This window comes from Arvicanthis niloticus, chromosome 1 (assembly GCF_011762505.2).
Source record: "Arvicanthis niloticus isolate mArvNil1 chromosome 1, mArvNil1.pat.X, whole genome shotgun sequence".
NCBI lineage: Eukaryota > Metazoa > Chordata > Mammalia > Rodentia > Muridae > Arvicanthis > Arvicanthis niloticus.
The window spans coordinates 131788001-131806527 of record NC_047658.1 but is presented as its reverse complement, the minus strand read 5'-3'; the positions used below and the strand labels follow the sequence as shown (position 1 = coordinate 131806527).

Here is an 18527-nt window from a genome sequence, read left to right as displayed (position 1 = left end):
TGTAATGGATTACCTAAGGCAGGAGGAAGGCTAGCCTGATCTGCATAGTGATACCCTGTCTCTAAGGGGGTGGGTGGGTGGGAATTCCAGGAGTAGGTTTGAGATATTGTATCACTATGAAATACATTGCTTCTCAGAAAAGTGCAATTAATTCCGCTGTGATCTCAGCACTCCAAATCCTCAGGCAGGCAAATCTCTAGGTGGAGGGTAGCCTGTGCTACATAGCAAGAGCATCATTTCACACTTCCAGAGTTGTATGGCTTATACTGCCATCACAAAACCGGCATTAGCAATTGGGGTTTTCAACCGTTTGTGGAATGCCTCCGTTCTGGTGTTGTGTCGGAAGAATTGGTATTATGGTGCATGAATATGTCATCATTTGTCACGATGGGAATATTCTTTATTTGTTCTGCCCAGTCCAGTCATTAGGCACATGTGGCTGACATCCCTGGAAATGTAGGTAGTATGACTGAGAAAACGGAAACGTTCATTGCCTCTAATTTTAGTTAACTGAAAGTGAAATGTCAATACAGGCAGGTGGCAAGGACCGCTCAAATTGTACAGCCCCACTCTCGGGAGGAAAAGGTAACCATTCAGCAGGTGTAATTGATGCATTCTGGGCCCTTTCCTTACTTTGTTGATGCTTTGTTGACGTAATAAGCTCATGAAAGTAAGGTGTGACCGGCTCATAAATGCAGTCATTACCACTGTGTAAGTCAGCACCTCCTAATTTGGAGAACCATTTTTAAATAGGTGCTTAGGTCGGGAGGAGACTAGCACCACGCGCCAGTCAGGAAGACCAGCCCGCGTCCTCCTGGAAACTAGAGATAAAGTGGGAAATGTTACTCACAGCGCTTACTCAGAGGCGTGGACTTCCTACTCCAAAGGAGGCCAGCAGCATAACGCTTTGAGGGCAGCATCTGCAAGACTTGTTTTTCCACACATACTGCCAAACTTGTTCTGATTAGACAGGAAGTGAAGCCACTTTTCAAAGAGCCCGCCGGCATCTGGATTTCGTCATGGGGCTAGCCATACCTTTCTACCTTTTATCTTTCTATTTGTGGACCAAACTAGGGGTTGTTCTCCAATTTAAGGGAAGAACAGCAGGGATGGGGGGGGGGCAACACTTTCTAATTCCAAATCCCGTGTATCAGTTTTGACTCTCCAAATAGTCAACGTGCTTCTATAATAGGACAGTTTGTTTGAATTCACACGGGCGGGGGGACTCTGAATAAATCATGTCGGATCAGCTCTGTGGCCACCTGTCTTTTTCACAGGCGACAGAGAGGGATTTTTATTGGAGTTGCTGGTCATACGCCAAGGAGGTAACCTGGCCGGCATTGCCCTAAAAAGTCCCGCTTTACTATTTAATCCAAACACCTTTGTATCCTTGGAATCTGGGTCAGCAGTGGAGCTGGCGAAATTTGGGGTGCAACACTTGTCTGGGCTGGCTGGTCCCTCAGGCCACCCTCTGAAGCAAAGCTTCGTGGTTTCCCCAGTTGTTCTCTGGAAGAGAACGCAAGCGCTGCCTATGGGAAGCCCCTCGATGCTCTCCGGACGCGCCGCACGACCTCCCGGGCATCCGCGGACGCGGGCCAGCCTCGCCAACGCGCAGCGCTTCCCCGGGCGCGCGCTCGGCCGGACCTGCTGGCTTCTAAGCGCGCGGCGGAGCGAACCATCCGGCCAGCGAGGCGGGGGTGCAGGCGGGACGTGAGAGCTCGGGAGCCTCCTGCCGCTCCAGGTCCTCCGCCGCCGGCCGGGAGTCAGAGTGCATGACGCTGCCCGCCTCGGGGCCTCGGGCGCGGCGCCGGCGAGCTCTCCCCCGGCAGCGGCGGTGGTAGCGGCCGTTGGAGTTTCCCCGGCCGGGCGGCCGGCGTGGGCGCAGCTAGGCGCGGGGCGGGCCGGCTGCGCCGCGGGAGGAGGGACAAAGGGGAGGCTCCCCGTGGTGGCGAGCGGGAGACCGCCACTGCTGCTTGTAGTTCTGAGCCGGGGCGAGGAGGACGTGCGGGAAGCGCGCGCGAGATGCCGGTGCGGGGAGACCGCGGGTTCCCACCGCGGCGGGAGCTGTCGGGCTGGCTGCGCGTAAGTTTCCTCCGGGGGCCCCGGCAGCGAGCGGTTGCGTGGGAGCTGGTGGATTCCGTGAGGCTCCCCACTATCCGCCGGCAACTCTTTGGGCTGTAGTTAGCAAGGGTCCTCCCCGAGGGGAAGGAAGATTGGGAGGTCGGCTCTGATGGCTCATGGCCTCTTGGAGTCACTTGGATTTGAGATGAACTCACAAGTAGGGGAAAGTGTGGAGTCCGGTGCCCTGGAGTTGGCTTTCTGTGCCTCTGGTACCGACTGGATGCCTGTGTAGGTGTGTGTGTGTGCTCTTTCCAACTTAATGCAAAGGGTCTAAGCCATGTACCGAGAGAAGCGGACTCTTTGGTATCCAAACCCTCACTTTCCTTTTCAGTCAGCTGCCTCTGCGGTACAGCTTATTTTGCAGTAGGGAATGGAGATGGGGTTTTGGAAGAAGCCCCAGAAGGGAGTGATGAATGGTTTGTATTCTGGTAGTATCTTACCTGTCATCGGTCCCTTTTATTTTATGTCTCCATTTGTTAAGTTTCCGCTTTTACACAGTAGTTTATTTTAAGGTTTAAATAATCAGGGATTTCAACCTCAGGCCTTTTCACATTCTTGAAATGTGAAGAACTTGGGAAGGAACCTGCCAGGACTCAGTAATGGAATACAGCCTTCCCCTCGATTTTAGTTTTGGCTCTAAGGCTGAGTTGCTTCTCTGGCGACTGTCTGACCTGAGTAATAATGGTTGTGGCTTTCCTGAGGTTCCCAGTGAAGAGTCATCCCCTCCCAGAAACTGCCCTGCACTGCACACTCCCTGCCTCTGCTTTGGAATCCCAGCCGAGGAAGCCGCCTTCATAGCTTCCTATGTGGTCTGTGTTTGCTGTACCCACAGCCCTTTACAGAAAACGGGTCCGTCCTGGGAAGAAGGTAGTTTTGGCTGGCAAATTAGAAAGTAGTAATTTGTATTTGTCACAAAGGGCCACTCAATAATCCTGGTTAGGATAAGGATTACTAGCCAGTTCAATACATTTTCTTGAATAATTCTTCAGTGTGGGGAATCCAAAGTTAAGTGAAAGCCATGCGTGTCATCCACAGTTTTGTAAGGAATGGATGCGGTCAACAGTACCAGGAGTCTGGACAGGGTGCTGTTTTTGGGGGAGATAGGAGAAGAGGGAGCGCTTTAGTCAAGGTATCAGTGGATTTTGAGTTTTTTTTTTTTTTGTTCTTGTTTTCCCTCTACAGAGCTTCTTGCAAAGATTGAACAAAGAGAAGGTTTTCCCTTTTGAAATTCTGGTACAATCCTGTGTGTGTGTGTCCACTCTCGAGTGTGTGGGTTTGATTGTTTCTGTGGGTGTGTGGTGCTGAGTATTGAACCTGGGGTCTTAAGCGTAGGTTTTTGAGCTGTATCCCCAGCTGTAGCTTTTCAGTACCACTGAGCTACCATTTAATGAGCACCTACTTAGTGCTAGTCACTTTGAGGACTTGACAGTCCTGGATTGACTGGATTTCTGCTTGCAGGGGTCTAGTGCACACGAGGATGGCGGACTGCTTGGATGGCTCTGGCTTTCAATGATCGCTGACACTGAGGGAGGGATGTGTAATACAGATGCACACCCTGCTATTCAGAGATGCAACAAAGGGTGGGATTGTCTTCTCTTCGTCCCTTCGGGGATTCTTTCGGGGAAGAAAGCATGTGAGCAGATACTTCCTGATGTCAGTCACTATAGGGAATGGCTAGGAATGCATTTGCCTCACCGTGCACTGGCATAGAGTGGGTTTGAGGGACACAGTGATCACGGGTCCCAAAAGTTAAGTATGGGGGGATTAAGTGAAGGATTTTGGGTTGATAAGGGAGGCGAGGTCTAGAAATCTAGGTAGGAAGTGCCAGATAGTTGCCCATGAAAAATAGGAGATGCGGAAAGGGTGGTAGAACTCTCTTTGGAAGGCCTGGAATGGCAATAACCCAACCTTGGGAGGGAGAAACACAGAAACTCCTAGTGTACTAATTACTGGTTCTGCTCCGTAACAGCCCAGCAAGCTGCGTTCACAGTAAAGACCACTCCACTCCCAATACAGTAAAGGCTCCTCTTTTTTGAGGTTTGCTTAGGACTAAGACCAGTTTCATCTTTGTATCGCCCTCTGGGGAGTTCATTTGTAGTGACTAATGCCGACATTTGCTTCACCCTTGATCTAGATCCTTGTGCACGGACAGCTAGCTAACCAGCTATGTCCTGTGTGAGTGGTGAGCACTTCTTGAATGTATGGGAGTGCTTGGGCCATGACGATGACAGTATCTCCACCATTAGTTTTCTTTCCACATGATTTTTCCCTCTGTCGGAGGTTACCTTTTAAGGAGACAGATTCTTGAAAGTAGGTGAGGAGTCACTTTAGTTCACTGTAGCCCTGTGTACAATAGCAGTTGCTTAAAAAGACATTTCGATTTGATTGGACTATGGCTTGAGATGTGGGTGCCATAGGGCAGCTGTGAAATTGAGGAGGACCAATAATCACTCACCTTTCAACATCTCCGGAGATAACTAGCCATTAGGGCATTCCTTGCCTAATCCCTAAAGCAAATCCCATTAAGCAGCCTGGCTACATTGAAGATTTATCTCAATTGAGAGCTGTCTCCCAATAAAATAAATGTCTCACTGGTCCTATCCTTAGCAACAATCAGTGATGCCAAAAACTTGTGACCACAGTGACCTTGACATTTCGAGATGAAGGTGTTGATAAAGGTTTTGGTATGGTGCTATCTTGTGCATGGTTTCCCCAGTCTTGGGTGGAGGGAAGCTTAATTATCCTGTTAGCTGGTCCTAGGGAGTCCCTGGAATCAGGGCCATAGATTGAGAGGCTCAACTTAATACCAGTTTGGTGAGCACATCAGAGTTCCTGTGAACTTGGTTTAAGAATAGAGAACGGGGGCTGGAGAGATGGCTCAGTGGTTAAGAGCACAGGTTGCTCTTCCAGAGGTCCTGAGTTCAATTCCTGGCAACCTTCTGGTGCTGCTTCTTCTGAAGAGAGTGACAGTGTACTCATACACATAAAATAAATAAATCTTAAAGAAAAAAGAGCCTGGCAATGGTGGTGCATGCCTTTAATCCCAGCACTTGGGAGATAGAGGCAGGAGGATCCCTGAGTTCGAGGCCAGCCTGGTCTACAAAGTGAGTTCCAGGACAGCCAGGGCTACACAGAGAAACTGTGTCTCAAAAACAAACAAACAAAAACAAACAAACAAACAAACAAACAACAACAAAAAAAACAAAACCAAAAAACCCCCCAAAAAACAAAACAAAAAAAAATGTAGTGGCCATTTAACCAGTACAGGAAATTTTGTGATGCTTCATCCTCCTTTTTAGTAGCAGCTCACACACCTGTGACATTCTAAGGAGGCGTTCCTTAGCTTTAAGTGTTAAAAACATCTATTCCTGGTATCCATTATTGTAAGGGCTGATGTTTACTTGGAGGGTACCTGGGAAAGCAGTTGGCGGTTTTTGTGTAATGCTGAACCATGAGTTGGAATTCTTCTCTTTCTTTCCACTGGATTTAGAGATATGATTCTTAGAATTTGGCAACTGCACTAATTTCCTAAGCACCGGGAGTTCTTTGTGTGCTTGGGCCATGGTGTTGCTGATTGGATGATAGAAGTGAGATGGCCAAGAACCCCCTACCCCCCAGCACCTGCAGGCCTCCTCCTGGTGTTTTTGTTGTAGTGTTTTATTTATTTATTTTTTATTTTTTTATTTTATTTTTTTTTATGACAGGTGTCTATTATCTTGGCTATTATCCCCAAGCCTCTCAGAAAAAACACTAAGGACTTTGACACCCCCCAATACTTAGCCATTTGATTATTTTTTTTTTCCAGAGAATTTTCCCAGGTGTGGTTCATAAAAACTTGCAGTTAAAAATATTTTTAAAATATAATTAATTTTATTTGTATGCTGCTTTGTTTGCATGGATGTCTGTATATCGATTATATGCCTGGTGCCAGAAGTGGGGATTGGATTTCCTGGGACTCTAGTTACAGATGGTTTTATGAGTAGCCATACTGGGGCTCGGTCCTCTGTAAGAGCAGCAAGTGCTTTTAATGTTGCCACCTCTTCAGCCCCATTTTGGCTTTCTGAGACAAGAGTTTCTCTGTGTAGCCCTGGCTGTCCTGGAACTCCATAGACCAGGCTGGCCTCAAACTCAAGAGATCTACCTGCTGTAGTGTTGCTTCCAGAGTGCTGGGATTAAGATCCTGTTTCAAAATAAACAGAAAACCCAAACCACTACTACCACAACCAAAGCTAACCCAGTAATTCTCTTCGACAGGGATTAAATTCTATTTTTTTTTTTTTTTTATTAGTTTCTTGGTTGGGACGCGTTCTGTTTTTCAGTTCTTATACATTAACATCACATGAGTAATGGGAAGCAAAGCCAATCACCACTTCCACTTATTTGAAGATTGGGTAGCTTAGGAGGAAACAAAAATAATTGTGAAGTAAAACTGTATTAAGATTTGTGAGCTTATCATGGTAAGTCAGTAGCAGAGGTAAAAATTGATAATTCAAAGGCTATTGCTATCTGAGCCTTGGGTGTTACTGTGCAAAAACACATGTGACTTGGTTCTGGAGAACTCTGAGTGACACCCCCCCACCCCCCTCAACCCCCCTATATCTTCAAGAGCAGCACGTGCATAATCCATAATTGTCCTGGGAGACCAGAAGTGTTGAGTACCATGGCCTCTGTCTTGAGCCTGTGGCCATCCCCCATTTCTGTAATTCTTGTCTGTGTTAGCCCACTGTGTGTCTGTGAGGCTTCTTTTAACATCTGGCCAGATTCCCTTCTCTTCTCTGCTTTCTCCAAGTAGGTGTTACATTGCCTAACACAGCCAAATGCTGTTCATTCTTTTGTGATAAAGTGGAGGGGCGGGAGGAGGTGCTTGGGTCCTTCCGGGGGAATATAACTTTGTTTTCAAGTGGGGCCCGAAGAAGGCACATCACCCAACAGCTTGCCATGGAAATGGTTTGAACTTCTCAGGGTCTTTCCAAAATGTGTAGTATGGAGGGGTTTTTATTTTTAGTTAGTGAATTAGCTCTACGGTGCTGAGGATGGGACCCATTTTTATACTTCTGGTGCATATTTTGAGCTGTAAAAGGGGCTCTAACTCGGATACTGTAGGAACTGGAATGTTTGAGATTAGCAAACACCCTCTTGCTTTGACTTAAGAAGAACAGTGAGATGCACGTGTGTGAGTGAAAAGGAAGAGGAGACACTGAGTCACAGGCGGACTCTGGTTGTGGGCCCTTGGTGCCATTTGTGAGGTGTCCTAAGCCTTTGGCTAGTGACTTGTATTTAGTCATGTCATACATAGCAGCACGTGCTATTTGCTGAATGCCACCTGGCAGATGGTTACAGTTGGTTCTTCAACACTATACAGGCTGGCATCATTTCATGGTAGGATATATTTTGTAATGTGCTTAGTTGAACTTAGACTAATGTTTTAGCCTAACCAGACTTTGATGGGTGTGGCTTCTATTTATGTTTTTCCTCCTCCTGTTCTGTGCGAGGAGTAAATATAGTAATGGTGGAAATGTAATCTTGACACATCTCTGAATGAATACCTCTCATCCCCTTTGTTGTTTCTGGGAGCTGGTGGATGGAACCCAGGGCCTAGAATATGCTAAGTACCTGCTGTGCCAGGTACATATTAAAGTTAAAATTATTTTATTATATGCCTGCACTTGTATTGCACAACAATGGGTACCTGTTGTCCCTTGGAAGCTGGAAGAGAGTGGCAGATCCTCTGGCTCTGGACTTACTGACTGTGAGCAGAGAAGTTAGTTCTGGGAACCAAACCCTGGTCCTCTGCAAGAGCAACCAGTGCTTTTAACTGCTGAGCCACCTGTCCAGACCAGGTTTGGAGTTTTTCTTGGTTGTAACAGTTTTTAGATTGTGTACCAGTCTAAAAGTCCAGTTACATTTTTACCGTCATAGTAAACAAAAACTTTGATATTGTTACAGAAACTTTAGTTTCTTGAGTTGAAGATAAGGCAAGCTAGGTGTTATGTGACATAATTTTTTACTGGATAGACTCTACTCAAACACAGATCAGGAACCCATGATAGACCCATCTTTTAGTGGTAAGGATACCACCAAAATCCAGTTTGGCGATCCAGTGAGTTTAATTGGGGTTCCCTACAGGAATATGGATTCAGGATTACAAATGACTTCTCATGTGGGTGAGAACAAATCACCCCAGAATAACTGCATCACCAAGGCTCATGGGTGACAGCTCACAAAAGCTGGGAACCTGGACCATGCTGGACAGCCTGCAGCTCAGCAGATTGAAGGGTCCTTTGTAGTTTCAGTTGGCTAAAATGTTCCAGGCAGCTCTTGTCTGAAAGTCTTCTTCCCTGCTGGGCTCTGCTTACTTGGGTAGGCAAGAAAGGGCCCGGTGGATCTGATCAGTTTCTCTCTCTCTCTCTCTCTCTCTCTCTCTCTCTCTCTCTCTCTCTCTCTCTCTCTCTCTCTCTCTCGTGTTTGGGGCGGGGGGGGGGGGTTTACCTCCCTGCCTAAGGAGCTCCCCTGCAAGATGGAATTGGAATGTTTTTAATCTCTGAGTTGACTGTTACACAACACAAGGAGATGATGCTTTCCAGTAGTTATTTGGTCCTTCTAGGGCTTGGAGCTTTCGTGCAGGGCCTTTGTTCTCAGGAGGAAGGAAAAATACATTTGTCAGCCAGCCTCAGTGCTTTAATGTCCGACTGTAGCAATTTGTTTACACGATCTGAGAACTGATCCTACCCACGTACAGCGATAGTTCAGTTTCTTCTTTTTGCCTTACAAGGATAGCAGGCGCACCTGAGAACCTGGGTGGGTGGAGTTTCACCCAGGAGAGTCATCCATGTTTCTCTGAGACGTCACCCGCCACTCTGAAGTCTCTGGAGGATCCAGCAGAGTAGAATGATGACATTACTAAGGTAGTTTCTTGGCAAAACTAAAGGGCTTCCTGGTGAGCTCAGTTTCGGGGGAACACGCTTCCTCTTTGGTCCTCTTCAGTCTGGAGTCAGCTGCTCGGCTGTGTGGGATTGGCTGGTGTACACCTGCCCCTGTTTGCTCCAGCCTCTGCATACCGCCAGTCACTTCCCATTAGCTGTGAGCCCTGCCCCTGTGTGAGTCATAGTGGTAGGCACAAGGGCTTTCAGGGCAGGGCATCAGGCATAGTCACTGTGTACTCATCAGATCCACTTGATTTGGGAAGGCATGAGCTAGCATGAATCAGACTAGTGGAGAGCTTAATTGAGAGAATTCCTTATATTTATGTAGTGAATGGATGATAGTTGATGAGCTAAAACGTCTTAACCCCAAAAAAGTATAGAATTGCTTTTGGACCTCTCTGTGTGCTGTTGTTGAGATGGCGCTGTGTTTAGCTCAGGTTGGTCTCAATTAAAATTGGTACCGTGTTGCAGAAGAAGCAGCAGGAACTGCAGCACTAATTAACTGGTCACTTGATGTGGGAACTAAGCTCTACTTAGTTTTGATGGCTAATAAAGCCATTTTTTGGCCCTTAACTTTCTGAGGGCTCTCAGTGCTTGAGTGTAAAGCCTAGAGATCATTCTAAGGAGTTTGAAGCAAGATAGTCCAAATTACTTGCTCCTTCCGCTATATTTGTGTGTGTGTTTATTTTCTTACTTTTCTTTTAAAAAGCGATCCATTGGATTCTTTCAGAAAGACAGGGAAAAAAAAAAAAGCATATTGTTTAAAGGTGAAGGTCCTCGAGTGCCTGATTGCTTAGGTCACCAAGCAGTGGAAAGATCTGTTATTAAGTTGCAGCTTGAATAATGTACTAGCCCAGCCCCAGGTCCTCTTCCCTCCTCAAGCCTGTAGCATCTGTCTTCTCCTCCCTTTCCCAGATTTTAATTTTTTTCCCTGAAATTATTTTTTGCTCTATATGTATGGTGTTTTGCCTTCTTGTATGTCTGTGGACTATGTTTGTGTGTGCCTGGTACTCTTAGAGGCCAGACAAGAATGTCATATTCTTGGGACTGGAGTTAGAGACTTTTTTTTTCCCCCCCTTTCTCCTCATCTCTCTCTGTACGTAGTTCTGACTGTGTGTCCTGGAGACTAGTCTATGTAGACTAGGCTTTGAACTCGGAGATCCTCCTGACTGGGATTAAAGTTGTGGACCATCATGCCCAGATTATAGACACAGACTTGTTAAAAAGAAAAGTATGGACTCAGCCACCTCCCCCCCAAAACCAAATTCTTAGCACAAAGGAGATGCATTTGCCCTGGAGGGACAGAGAGCAGGAATAAGACAGGGGCTAGAGGAAGAAAGAACAAAGAAGAGGAAAGAAAGAAGAAGGAGAGGGGCATTTGTCCCGGAATGGGACAAAGGACTGCCTCTGGATGGAGAGGGGACAGGTAAATAGGAAACCCTGTGTTAGGAAGAAGTGTTTCATTTTAATTGTTCATGTTAATTAGGTGCCCCAAGGGAGCTTTTGATTGCTAGAGTTTATAGCTGGACCTTGAGGAATTGGCAATAAGGAAATAGACCTTGGCGGTTAGCTTTAGGAATGTAATCTAACACTTTTGTTTGTTTGTTTTTTATGTAGTTTTTAAGCCAGGCAGAGGGAATGGGGGAGAAGGACAAGGTCTGCTAGAGCCATGCTCACCTACTCAAGGTAGCCAGAGCCCCTTCAGCTGTGAGCTGCCGTGTGGGTGCTAGAAAATGAACCCAGGTTCTCCATAAGGGCAGCAAGTGCTCTTAACCACTGAGTAGTCTTTCCAACCCTTATCATTTAAAAAATAACTTTGGTTTATTTTCAATGTGTATGTGTAGACACCCGTGTCCCTGGGGGCCAGAAGAGGATGTCAGATTCCCTGGAGTGGGAATTACAGGCAATTGTGATCCACCTGATGGGGTGCTGGGAACTGAACTCAGGTCTTCTGGAAGAAGGGGAAGCACTCTTAATCACTCCCCCTGGAACTGGAGTTATAAGCAGTTGTGAGCTGCCTGCTGTGCGTCCTGGGAACCGAAGTGTTGCTTTCTGCTGAGCCGCCTCTCCAGCCCCACTCCAGCCATCTTGTAAGGGCTTCTTGAGAATCCATTTTTATTCTTTTCTCCACCCTTTCCAGGCAATGCTGCATGCAGGAAGCTTCCCACACACCCTTATCTGTTGCCACAGACTTTTCCCCATAGTGAACTTTTGCCTGGATGAGCACAGAAGGGGCTCCAGGCTGCAGTTGGGAGCCCTTTCTGCCTCCCCTTCTAGCCAGGCCAGAAACCAGACTCCTGATTGATGGTTGGGAGACGAACTTCCTCATTCATGGACTCCTGTGAAAGTGCTTGCTCTCTGTAGCTTCAGCTAGAGTCCAGCACTTCTGAGCAGTTCCCCAGCCTTAGGCTGTTCTGGTTAGTGTCTGGGTGAGTTTTAAGAGGAGGAGAGAGATTTGTGGCATTGTAGACACTCCCTGAAATTTCCCAGGTATGAAACTGAATAGTTTGTTTCTTTCCTCCTAGTGTTATTGTTACAGGGGCAAATCAGGCAGCTGGAGCCTCTTGAAAAGTAAGAGGCCCCCAGGTGGTCCAGAGTTGTATATGGCCTGTATGTATCAGGATTTATTTTCTTTCCTTTTTGGGCTGCTGGGAAAAACTCAGGGCTCTGATCCTGTTAGGCAAGTATTTTACCTCAGAGCTACACCCTCAGCCCTAAGTGAAGCTTGTTTGGTTTTTTCTTTCTAAGATAGAATTTTACTGTGTAGCCCTGGCTGTTCTGGAACTCACTCTGTAGACTTCGAACCCAGAGATTTGCCTGTCTCTGCTTCCAGAGTGCTGGAGTTGAAGGCAGCCCGGCCTAAATGAAGAGTTTAATCTAAGGTCTTGGATACACTGCTCAAATGCCTTTGGCAGCTGACTCTAGGAGGAAGTGGTTGGGAAGGGGAAAAAAAAAAAAGATACTCTGAGCATTCTTAAGAACTGGAGTTTAAAACAGTTTGTCTGGAATATTTCCATACAGAAAGGATTTGCCAAAGAAACAGAAGAATCCAGGAAAGATCTGCCCTCTACAGCCTACATAGTCATTATCAAACATTTTCTATATTGTCATGTTTGTGGTATTTGTTGAAGTATAATTTATATACATATTTATGTTTAAATTTCAAATAAAAGGCTTAATGATTTTTTTTTCGGGGGGGGAGAGGATTGGTACTAAAAGTGAAGGTATTTAATTCCAGTAAAATATAATATTAAATTTAATATTTTAAATATATGACTCAGTACTTGTTGTGTGTTGTGCCGTCTAGTCACAGGCTTCAAGGAAGTCAGTGGTGTGGGTGCCATTTGGATAGAAAGATAGACACTTTGTGTCATCATTGAACTGGCCTCACCAAGGGAACCTTACTTGATTCCCCACTCCAGGGACTAGTTTTCTTTGACATGAAGAAGCCAGTATTTATGTCTTCCTTCTTTCTAGGGACTCTCCATGACGTCTGTCTGTATTGTTGTGTGAGACTCACTAGGTCTTTTGTTGCTCAGGAACATTCCATGCGTATGCATATGCACGTTCAGCCTCATTCCACGTGTGCACACGCAGCATCATCCTATGAGTGTGTACATGCAGCGTCATTCCATGTGTGTGCACACTCATCATTCCGTGTATATGCATGCGATGTCATTCCATGTGTGTGCACACTCAGGATCATTCCATGTGTATGCACACACAGAACCATTCCATGTATGTGCACACTCAACGTCCCAACATCTTTTGATGGATTTTTTTTAAAGTTGCTATTATGAATAAAGCTGTTTTTAAGAAATTTCCTGCACATTATATTGGGCACATACATATTTTTCTTGTGTGAATTCCAAGTATTAGAATCCTTGTGTTGTGAGCTATGGGATAATTGTCAGTCTGTAACTCTGATGTCACATAGACCCGACCATGAATTATTTTATCTTGCTGCTTCTTTCCCTGATCTTAAGCAGTTTACTATTTTAGCGTGTTCAGGCTTTGCATCTGTAAACCAGGCATTGCATGCAGAGCCTGTAGGTGAGGGTTTAGTTAGGAAACTATGGTGATTTCTAGGAGAGAGAAACTTAATGCAGAATATTGGCAGTCCCCCAAACAGTTGAAGGCTGCTGGCATAAAACCAAGGTCTCATAACTAGCATTCAGATTTGCCCCACAGACTCCGGGGTTGTGCCAGGCTCCGCAGAACCCATCACCTCCTCAGCCTTGGCAGTTCTGAGGCTGGTGAGGGGGAAGGAGGTGGGGAATCAGCTTGCTGCTGCTGGCGAAGGAAAGAGGAACACTGGGAGGCTTCTGCTATCTTTCATGCTTTCAGATCATCCGTGTGTACTTCCCTTGCCCAGGGTTCCTCAGCCAGAGATTTGGAAGTGTCTGGCCTCTGGTAAAAGAGCCCTCTATGCCAGAAAGGCCTGGGTGCCTCTTGAAATTGCTCTGAGGTATTCAGTCAGCAGTCAGTGGAAGTGGCTGTCATTTCTTATTTCCTTCATCATTTTGAGGGAGCACTAGACTTTCTGTTTGCACACTCCCAAGGCTGTCCTTTGACTTTATAGTCAGTCACCTGATACAGTCCAGGTGACCTGTAACAGCTCTATCTTCTCCATAAGGTATCCTGCTTTTGGAAGGGCCTACATCCTGTGGTTTAGCTCTTTCCTGCCTCCCCCATCAATCATACTATATTGCTTGCCTAGGTTGGTCTCAAATTCTGTGTTTGGAACTACAGGCATGTGCCACCATTTCTGGCTCTGGTTACTTTGCTATAGGAGGAGTGAGCTTGCAAAGTTACACTCAAAGGCCTGAGGGTGTTGCTTAGTAGCGGAGCACCTGCCTAGCATGCACTAGGCCCTGGATTTATCCCTAGAACTGGAAGAAAAAGAAACAGATAGCTGAGGTATCAATTTCGTAATATCAGCACTTGGGAAAGCTAAGGCAGGAGAATTAAGAGCTTGAGGTTAGCCTGGGCTACCTAGCAATTATAGGCTATCAAACGAGACCAAAGAAATAATGATTTTCAAGTTTACAAGTTAATGAAGAAACAGAAGATGGCTTAATTTCATTAACTTAATTCTTTAATGAGAAACTTATTAACCCCGGTGAGTACATTGCCTTAGAAGTCCTTCTCATCTGATAGTATAAGTGCAAGTAGTACATAAATCTGAGTTTTTTTGTAATGGGCTCCACTCATCTTTAACTTCTTTGGAATTTTGTCAAATGAAATGGAAAGAGATGACATATTTGTCCCAGTTACGCTTCAAATCTCATGCCGACAGAATAGTCCGTCAAAACTGTGGGCAGTAGTGATCTCAGCCATTTGGGTTTGGTTTATAAAATCTAAGTTTTATAAAATGTTAGCTTTAAAAGTCTTATTTAGTCCCTTTGACAATGCTGTCACCCCTGGAGAAAACTTGACTTGTTTCTCCCCGCCCCCTCCCCCCCTAACTTTGGAATATTGGTGAACTTTTATCCTTCATTCGAACTATCTTCTCTACCACTCCAACATACCCTGTCTGTTTATTACTGTTACTAATTGTTAGCTGGAAACAGTGGTCATGTGATTCGCCAAATGCCATTTGAGGCTCCTGGCCACAGTACTGCTTCTTCGAGAAACTGGAAGCGCTATATGGAGAGTCGACATGTCACTGAGAAGCACAGGACCCGTGACTTTGCTCCTACCCTGGATTTGCTGGAACTGGCTATTTGCAGAGCTTGTGTGGATTTGAAAGTACCAGAACTATATTCACAGAATCCCATTTTACCCACCCTCCCCTCCACTCCAGACTTGGAGTCAGCCAGTGCTCACAATAGATGTGCAAACAGTTTACAGTGCTTCAAACAATGAACAAAGGGTCCCACTGTGTGAAGAGTAGAAAATGGAGCTGGAGGGAAACTTCTGGGGAGTGACCTAATTCACTCCCCTCTGCACCCCTCCCTGTGCTAGAGCTTAAATATATGCATATAGTTTATTTATTTTTGCTGGGGATGAGACCCAAGGCCTCATGCATGTGAGGGAAGCATTCTACTACCATATTATGTCTCTAGCTCTTTGCACATACACACGAATGTGTATTCTCTCTCTCTCTCTTTCTCTCTCTCTCTCTGTGTGTTGACCTAGATATCTATAAATATTTAGGCTTAGTGTTATAACTTGAAGAGAGATCTGTTCTGTTGCATATGCATATATATACATATATATAATATATATATATAATATATATATATAATATATATATATGTATATATATATATTACAGTATTTATTTTTATCTTTGTTTTAAGTCAAGTTCTGGAGTTGACTGGTCTTCGTTGCACAAAAGTCAGGAACTCCGGAAAGACAGCTGAGATTCTCCTTCCTCAGTACCTGCAACTTGCTCTCTGTCGGGATACCAGGCATCTGCTGTTCAAAGATAAATTTCTCACTGGGCTTTTCTGCTGAAAAAGATGGCCAAACAGAACTGGGTTAAAAATAAATTTAGCTCAGGCATTGCCAAGTTTCTAAGTGTCGTGTTTGTGATCGACTTCTCTGGAAAGCACAGGAGAGATCATGCTTGTAGTTCCACACTCTTGGCAGAGAGGACTCACTGTCATCTGGGTAGCACTGGTAAGGCCCTCTGGCCTCCGAATAGGAAAGAGCAAAAGAACATCCATCTAGTGTGAGTTCAGACCCTCACTTAAAATCACTCTGGGGCTGGAAAGATGGGCTGGAGAGGTGACTTGTTAACTAAGTACATTAGCTTGTGTGGGGGTCTCCCCCAGCTCTAAATAGCCGCTACACTGTCCCCTGCAATCTGGAGTGTAATTTGAAGAATAAATGTCAGGGCTGGTTAGGTTGGATCATGTCCTAGCAATGAACTCTCCTAAGGACACAGCAGTAGCCTATCTATCCTTCCCTGACAGTTCCCAGCCGTATGCTTTTGGCTTCATACTTAGGATAGTGATTTATGGATTGACCTGTTATACACTGGGAAGCTGTCATCCCTGTCTGTCCCTGGGTCTGGATTGTTCCCACCTGGCTGTCATTCACAGTGTAAACAGCAGAAGCCCTTTGATTGGGGGAGAAGTTGATTATAACTTGATCTTTGGAGGATTACAAAAATGTCCTCAAAAGTAGAAACCCAAGTATCCTTTGAAATGTGTGTATATCATCAGAAGATCACAGAGGTTTTTAAAATTATATTTTATGTGTACATGTGTGTGCCTGAATATATGTGGGTTTTTTTGTTTTGTTTTGTTTTGAGACAGGTTTGTGTCACCCTGGCTGTCCTGGAACTCACTCTGTAGACCAGGCTGGCCTCGAACTCAGAAATCCGCCTGCTTCTGCCTCCCAAGTGCTGGGATTAAAGGCGTGCGCCACCATTGCCCAGCAAGTATAGGTAGTATTACCATTATGTGTCCAGAAGTCTGTGGAAGTCTGAAGAGGGTGTTGGATCCCCTGGAACTGAAGATACAGGTGGTTGTGGGTGGCCATGCGGGTGTTGAGAACTGAACCTAAGTCCTTTGTAAGAGCAGCCAGTGCTCTTAACTAATGAGTCCTCTCTCCAGCCCATCTTTCTAGTCCCAGCTGAGTGTTTTAAATGAGGGTCTGAACCCTATTGAATCTACATAATCCTATTGGAGGAGGCTTGCTTTTATATTAGGAAGGATTGTTTGGGAAGAAAGGCAGATCTGCATCTTTGCAGTCCTAGGGCAGACGTCACATAGTTACTGTTCAGGAAATGAAAGAATATGAAAGGAGAACCTGGATCCTAAGGACTGGGATTTCTCACTCTCCTCCCTGCTCTCCTGCTTCAGCGTCTCTTCCCTTTGTCTTTTACATAGACAAATAAGAACACATGTGTTTATGGCATACATACATTTATGTATATAAATATGTACACACATGCATACATATATATATATATATATATATATATATATATATATATATATATGTATGTATAGATGTTTATGGCCTGGATACAGGTCAACCCTTCCTGCCCTCTTCCTGAGAAGCACCTTGCAGAAGGCATCAATGGAGTGATAAATCTAAGATGCTCCTGAGTGAAGCTTGCAAATGGCTCCGAGTTCATGTCCTGGTTTTCACAGATGCTGCGGTGTTCACTGGGGACAGGTTCATTTCAGCTCAGCTTCCAAGCCTTGGACAGAGCTCACATGCGATGCCTCATCAGATACCCACAGGACAGGAGGAGGAGGCACCGTTCTTGCCTAGTGCTCTCATGCTGCATTGGGTGCGGGTGTTCTTGCTGGTGAAGCTGGAGCAGGAGATTTCGGGCTTAGTAATGGTAGACTCTGGGTTTAGAGCTCACTGAATTCTCCCGGACAGTTGGGAAGGAGGGGTTGTATTCATTTTATAAGCGAGGAAACCAAGGCTCAGAAACAGCAAACACTTGCTTGACGTATGTTACGGGGAAGAAATGTGAGCCCAGGTCCATTTGAAACCTGCAGGTAATCTTGATTCCACCAGCTTCTGTGTCTTACCCTCAGGTTGGAAGGAAGTAGGGGGAGAAGTGCTTCTAGCACATTGAGCCTTCAGCTCAGGGTACCTGTGAATGCAGCCCATAAATTGTAAACATATTTAATACAGGTTTCCCCCCACCCCCCATCTCACCACCTCAGGAGAGCCCGAAACGTTGTAGCTGAGGATGGCCTAGAACTTCCCGGGTGCTAGGCTGACAGGCACAGACCACATACCAGTTTATGTGTCCTGGGAATGGAGCCTAGGGCTTTGTGCATACTTTGCAAATAATCTACCAACTGAGTATGTCCCCCAAGCTTATGATAAGAGATCTATTTTGATTTACTATTATTATTTTTGATAGCTTAGTTGTGCAATATTCAGATGTGTATTTTGTAAATGGCAGGGCTGTGTCTCAGGTCAAAAGGTTGCATAGTCTCTTGTTGATTTCTAGACTTGTACGTGGTATTCCTGAATGTATATAGGACGAATTTTTCCACTGGGCAATCATCTGTAAAAATTATACATTAGTATTTCTTATTTATTTATTTATTTATTTATTTATTGAAACAGGGTTTCTTTGTGTATCCCTGGCTGTCCTGGAACTCTTTCTGTAGATGAAGCTGGCCTTGAATTCACAGAATTCTGCCTCCTGAGTGGTGGGAACTACCACACACGAACTACCACAGCCTGGCTTATATATCAATATTTTTCTGTTTTAAAGATTTATTTATTTTATGTATATGAGTGCTCTATTTGCATGCCCGAAGAGATGATGGTTATAGCCATCATGTGGTTGCTGGGAGTTGAACTCAACCGTGGAAGAGGAGCCAGTGCTCTTAACTGCTGAGCCATCTCTCTGGCCTGATACAATATTTTTAAGAGCTGTTTTCTTCCAGAGACTCTGTGTCTCCATTACTTTATGAGGTCCCAGAGACTCAGAGATGAGTAAGACACAGCTTAAAGGAGGCAGGTTACATAGACACCTGTCTAAAACTATAC

General features: G+C 45.3%; 1 protein-coding gene across 7 annotated transcripts in view; it reads left to right on the top strand.

The window, feature by feature from the left end:
- Tjp2 (tight junction protein 2) overlaps positions 1–18527 on the top strand; it is a 132468-nt gene that overhangs the window by 51844 nt on the left and 62097 nt on the right. Inside the window, exon 1 of one of the 7 annotated variants that reach the window (XM_034505137.2) lies at positions 1921–2082. The exons of 5 other annotated variants lie outside the window; for them this stretch is intronic. In XM_034505137.2, the coding sequence (XP_034361028.1) occupies positions 2023–2082 (60 nt within the window). In that variant the 5' untranslated portion in view covers positions 1921–2022. Of the gene's footprint in view, positions 1–1920; positions 2083–18527 lie in introns of those variants that run through there. One more of the 7 variants, XM_034505130.2, reaches the window with a different exon arrangement.